Here is a 5,783-nt window from a genome sequence, read left to right as displayed (position 1 = left end):
CCCTGAAATCCAGCCTCCAGTGAGCCTGGGTCCCCAACCCCAGGTGAAGGCAGCATCCCTCTCCTGCCCGCGCCAGCCTCAGGCAGAAGTGGAGGGACAGCAGGAAGAGGGGGTAGTTCCAGAAGGCTTTCCGGCACCTTTGGAACCTGGATTTTAAAAGCAGAAGGGGAGGAGAAAAACATTTAATAACAGGGATGATTCAATGCTCCGGAAGTACCGACTCAACCTGCAGGGCTGCCATGGCTCTGGCGCCACCTGCAGGCTATTTCTGGAATAGCACCCCTGTGACATTCCCGGCCCAGGGCAGCCCCAGGTGGGACCCAGGGCCAGACACAAAGCGCAGAAACTCCAACTCAGTCCTGCCGTGCTGCCTCCTCGCGGCCGCAGGGCTCCGGGAACCCCGGGTTTGTTACACCCAGGTTACCTGGGAGGACGGCCTCAGGCAGCCTTTCTGTGCCAGTATCTTGGTGAGGGCTTCCCCCACCCCCCAAGCCCGCGGAGGGAAGTTTTCCTGTTCTCTCGGACTTGAGAGGAAAAAAGGAAGACTCTGAGACCATCATCTTTGCGTCCCTTCAGCTTCCCACCTCTCCCAGTTGGACCTCGTCAGACCTCATAGGGAATACTATCTTCTCCTGAAGGCAGTCTCTTCTAACAGATGTTCACTGCACAGCTGCCGGGATAGGGAGGCGTCCTCCCACCCCGTGACTTCCCCAGGGGCTCACAGTCTGATAGGAGAGGCAGTACCCACACCGGGCACCCAAATGGGCAGGGGTACCGCCCGGTCAGACCCGTCTCCTGTGTTGCTGACTTCCTCAAAGGCAATGAAAGTTGCTAAAACGGATTTCTCTTTTAAAACCCTGCAGAAGCTGAGGTCTTTCTCATCTGTAATAATAACTGCTGCCGTTTAAGACGGAGCTACTCAAAGCCTGCCGGTCCGTGGCCTTGCAGCATGGCAGCGTTAGGGGGAGCTGGTTAGAAATGCAGATGCTCAAGCCTCACCCAGACCTGCAGAACTGGAATCCACATTTGATGAGCAAGATGGGGGGGGGACCGCCCTATGTGGTGGGCCGTGCAGTGTGGGGAGAACCCTTTAGACCTCAGGGAGGCTTCAGCCATATCTCTCCCCTAAACTTCAGCCCCAGCCAGTGGCTGATTCGCACACAGCAAACTCATGGTCCTTCACTCCAAACTGACGTTTCCCCAGGTGCTGGGACTCTCCCTCTTCGCCGCCTTGAACACCTCTGCCTGGAGGACCAGCCTCTTCCAATGCCTTCAAATCCGTTCCCACGGTCCAGCCCGTTAGCCACGGTCTAACACATTCACAGTCCAACACGTGCAGACCTGGTCTTGTCCCTTCCTTGGCTCCCTAGTACTCAAGTCCAAACCCTTTAAGGTGACCAGCAAGGACCTACAGGTCCTTTTGCCGTCCCTGAAATCTCTCACACCTTCCCCTCCGACATACATGCACACATACTCTATCCCAGACACACCGAACTTCACTAAATGCGGGTGAATGAGCCCCATTGCCTGGGCACCACTTCAGCGCTCCACCGAACTGCATTAGGCTTCCAGAAGTCACTTTCTCCAGGAAGACCTCCTGGACCCCTTCCCCTGGATCAGGTGCTTCCTCTAGACTCCCCCATGCCTGTGTTTTAACTCTCACTCTCCCATCGACCAACGGCGGGCCAAGTCCAGCCCAGCGCTTGGCACCCCTCAAGCCTCAAAAACTACCTGGTGAATGAGTGAACAAGTGAGGCTCAGTTTCTCTAACTGAGCCATTTTCCTCTGGTCACACAGCTCCCACGTGCCAAGCCGGATTGGAGCCCCTGCTGTACACTGTCTCCAGATCCCACCAGAAGGCCCCACAGCCTCCCTGCTAGATCACACCGCGCCTGGAAAAGGACGGTGTTTCCCTTACGGGCCCAGGGAGGGAGAGTGCCTTGCCCAAGGCCACACAGGGAACCCCATCCCCAGCTTACCCGCGTAGGGCAACAGTTCTAGAATACTGTTCTAAGCTGTCTACATGGATTATCACCCCCCAGCCCTCTGAAGTGGGTGACCCCAGGGGTTAACCCACTTCACAAAGGCCCCTAGGGGCTCAGCCCAGGGCAGACCCCCTCCTCGAGTCCACCCCAGCCACCTGCACAGGCACCTCCTCCTCCTCCTCCTCCTCCTCCTCCTCCTCCTCGGCGGTGTCCGGAGTCCTGCGTCCTTGTCTTGTCCGAGCGGGCCAGCTTCCTGCCGGCTGAGTTGCGGGTGGTGTAGCTATAGACGGAGGTGTAGCCCTGGCTGGTGAGCGGGCAGAAGCGGCGGGTGTGGGCATGCTCGCGAGTGGCGCCACACTGGGGGCACACGTAGTCTCGAAGGATGGGGCACAGCACCCGGCCCGCTTCGTCCTTGAGCACGTGGGACTGGTAGATGGCCCGGGACTCACCGTTGTGCTTGCAGAAAGAGCACAGGCGTTCAGGAGCTGGTGAGGATTCTGGGCTGGGTGTCTGACCCTCCAGTCCTGGCACTGGTTCTGGCTGGGGGTCCAGCCTGGTCTCAGGCTCCTCTTCCCCACGCAGAGCCCCCACCAGGCGTGCCAAACCCAGGTAATCTGTCCATAGATTGAAGGTCCCCATGGCTGGACACCGTGTGCCAGCCCGAGAGGCAGAGAGAGAAGAAACCCAGCCGCCCCAAAGCTTGTCTTTCTACACCTGCCTTCTTAACCCTCCCTTCCCCTCTCCGGAGCCGAGCAGTCTGTGCTGTCAGTTCCCTCCTTATACCTCCAAGGGGGTGTGAAGAGGGAGGAGCAGGCTGTAGGAGGTTCCTTATTGTCACAGGGGGGCTTGCTACCGCTCCCGCAAAAATGCACCTGCCAAGGGGATGCATGGTCTCTGGGTGGGCTGGAGGCCAGGGGGGTGGTTACGAGACACAGGCTGCAGGGGGCACCAGTAATAGGGAGCCACACACCCCACCCAGAGGGCATTGAGAGGCCGACCCCTCCTTAGAGCCTGCCTGCCTCTCCTGCCCCACAGGGTGATGGGGGTGGGAGGGTTGGAGGCCCCACCCGACAGACTAGCATTGATGTAACCAGTAACTTAGTAACTTCTTTCTTCCTTCTCCTGGGCTGGGGGAGGGGCCGGGTACCCCTGCGCTCTTTGGGAAAGGTTGGGGAGCTGCTGATGTTCCAACTGTCTTCGGAAGGAGAATGGGCCTGTCTTATGGGGTGGGGGGATAAGGACCAAGGCTCCCAGCTCTGGTTACCCTCAGGGAGCTTTCACACCCCTTTTCAGTGGATCCCGCATTTAATGGATGAACAAACTGGGGTATGAAACCACCTGCCCCTGGGGTTATTCACAAAGACAAGCACAAAAGCCTGCTTCCCCACTCAGTTAGCAGTTACCACCAGAGCCTTAGGTGTTGCAGAGCCTTAGGACCAGCTCGTCCTGGTGCTGGGGTGGAAAGGGGGTGAGGCAAAACATTATGGGGGGTGGAGCAGAGCACAGGCACAGGTTGGGCTAATGGGGGGAACCCTAGCATTCGCCAGTGCCTTGATCTCCCCCTCAGATGAGACCTCAGCTCAGTCTCTGGAGGATAAGGTGTGCCCAGGAGTCACCTATGTGGGGCACAGACTGGCAGGTTGGAAGGATCAACTGGCGCCAAGGTGCGAGGTGAGCAACTGAAGGTAAAGCAGGGGTCTGACGGTACCAGGCAAGGAGGGTGAGAAAGCTGGGCCCGGGACTTGAACGCAGAGAAGAGGTGCTATGCTGCTTACCCACCTCATTCATTCATTCATTCAAGAAAACTCTATTGAGCTTTCCGGAAACGGGGCTCACTAATCCCTTTCACAAAGGTTTGCCAGCTGCCCAGCCCTGAGCCTGTGATTCATGCCCCCAACCCTCCAGGATTTATTCTCCAAATCCAGCCTGCATCTGTAAGGATCCCAGACACCAGCCCTCACCAAGGGGTAAGAGGCTGGGGTCAGGGTCACGTACTGGCTGAGCAATTTTGGGGGGGAGTCCAGGGTGGGTTTTTTTTTTCCCCATCCCATTCCCCTTAGGCTGTGTCCGGCCCAGACACAGTGACATTCATCCCTCGGTGGGTCTGGCCTCCGTCCTCACAACCCACCGACAACAATGAATGTTGATTGTGACCTTTGCTGTGGCCTAAGGGAGGGGATGTGTTCAGGATCCCCTGGTCCCCCCAGATCTGGAAGGTGGGGGTCGTGATGGGTGGACGGCAGTTCCAGGCCTCGGGGTCCACTCAACGGTCGATGGTTTGCCTGAGCTGCCCAAACTCACCGACAGGTTGAATGTTCCCCCAAACCCTTGGCAACTTCTTGGGGAGTGGAGGCTGGATGGGGGTGAGGGAACTGGATAGGGTGAGCGGAGAGGGGAGGGAATAAGGAACTTATAGAACCATTAAGTCAGCAAATAGTTATTAAGTGCCAACTCTCTGCTCCGGAACCGGAAAACGCAGGAGATAAATAATAATAACAGTATATATTTATGTTGCCTTTGCTGTGTAAATGTAGCAGTACTGGGAGCTGGGCTCAACTTTTCGTGCATTTACCCAAAGCATCCTCAAAACGGCCCTCAGAGGTGCATATTACTTCCATTTGTCAGTTTGGGAGACTGAGGCCCGTAGGGCACCGCTAGTGAGAGGCAGGGGAGGGACTCCTAGTGGCCCCAAGATGTCTGGTTGCCAAGTGGTTCCTGCCCCGGGGGCATCGATGCAACAGAGAGATAAACAAAACATTTTAATACAATGTAATACCTTCGGTGAGCTACATCTTGTTCCGGGCACAATTGTTTCTGAATCACAAGAACCCCCAGGGGTTGTCAGTCTCCACTTTGCAAATTCGGGCCGGCGGTGGGGCCGCTACCAGGCAGGCCCGGCCCGCAGGTCCGCTTGCCAGACTTTTGGCCAGGGGTGAAGCAAAAGGACCACAGAGGACCACAGGTTGCCCGCCTGCCTGCAGGGTCTCGGGCATCTGAACTCAGGACCTTGTGGCGGTCAGCGCCCAAGCGCACAGACACGCGAGGGTTACCCCGTTAATGCGGGGTGCGGGTTCGCTCACTCTCGGGCCTCGAAATGGGTTGCGGTCACATCCCTGCTTCGGCTCTGACTGTGTCAGGATGCTGCCCGCTCCGCATTTCTTCACCCGCAAACAGGGCCCCCAGTCCCTCCCTCCAGGGGCTGCGCAGAGGTGGGTGCCCGCCCCCTCGGGTGCCCCTACGCGCAGTCTCAGGGGAGACCTCCCCCCACCTGGGTCTGGGGCCCTCCGAGGACAGTCTGGGAGGGGACTTCAAATTTCCTGTCCCCTCCCATTTCACTGAGGGCAATATCGAGCCCCAAAGGATGAACCCCCTCACGTAACCCTAAAAGGTGGATTAGGGCCCCCAGGAGTGCTGAGCTTGAGTGAACCCCAAAACGACCCTCCTTGGAGGCGGCCTGAGGCAGCGCAGCCCTTGAAGCCCCACCCCCGAGATCCCCACCTAGAGACAGCCTCCAGAGACCCGCCCCTCAGAAGCCACAGACTCAGGCCCCTCCCCCAAGACCCGCCCCCTTAAAGCCCACCCACAAATTGCACGTCGCTAGGACCCTCCCTCTAAAGCCCGCCCAGATAGACTACCATGTGGCCCGCCCCCAAAACTCAACCTCCATAAAACCCTCCCCCTAAGCCGGTTCTCAAAAAAGAGCCCAGCTCCCTGAAGACCCGCTCCGGGGCCCCGCCCCCAGGGCCCCCGCCCCGGCAGACTTCCCATCTAGTTTTGGCGCTGGGAGCACCCAAGTCT

At 58.2% G+C, this 5,783-nt stretch overlaps 1 protein-coding gene across 1 annotated transcript; it reads right to left on the bottom strand.

The window, feature by feature from the left end:
• Window positions 1–2,709, bottom strand: NANOS3 (nanos C2HC-type zinc finger 3). Its single transcript, XM_059061691.2, has 2 exons — window positions 2,141–2,709; window positions 1–146 (listed from the first exon to the last, which is right to left on the bottom strand). Exons 1-2 carry the CDS (start codon window positions 2,622–2,624, stop codon window positions 79–81), a joined length of 552 nt encoding a protein of 183 aa, XP_058917674.1. The 5' UTR covers window positions 2,625–2,709; the 3' UTR covers window positions 1–78.
• Window positions 2,710–5,783: the final 3,074 nt, after the last annotated feature.

This window comes from Kogia breviceps, chromosome 4, assembly GCF_026419965.1.
Source record: "Kogia breviceps isolate mKogBre1 chromosome 4, mKogBre1 haplotype 1, whole genome shotgun sequence".
NCBI classification, from domain to species: Eukaryota; Metazoa; Chordata; class Mammalia; order Artiodactyla; family Physeteridae; genus Kogia; species Kogia breviceps.
Note: the sequence above shows the minus strand (reverse complement) of the source record. Positions and strands in the feature narration are given on the sequence as shown.

What these genes read in the sequence shown, in the direction of transcription:
- NANOS3 (XM_059061691.2), bottom strand. Translation starts at nt 2,624, where the DNA reads ATGGGGACCTTCAATCTATGGACAGATTACCTGGGTTTGGCACGCCTG. An exon ending in AGGAGGAGGTGCCTGTGCAG is followed by an intron (nt 147 to 2,140) that starts GTGGCTGGGGTG and finishes TTTAAAATCCAG; the next exon opens with GTTCCAAAGGTGCCGGAAAG.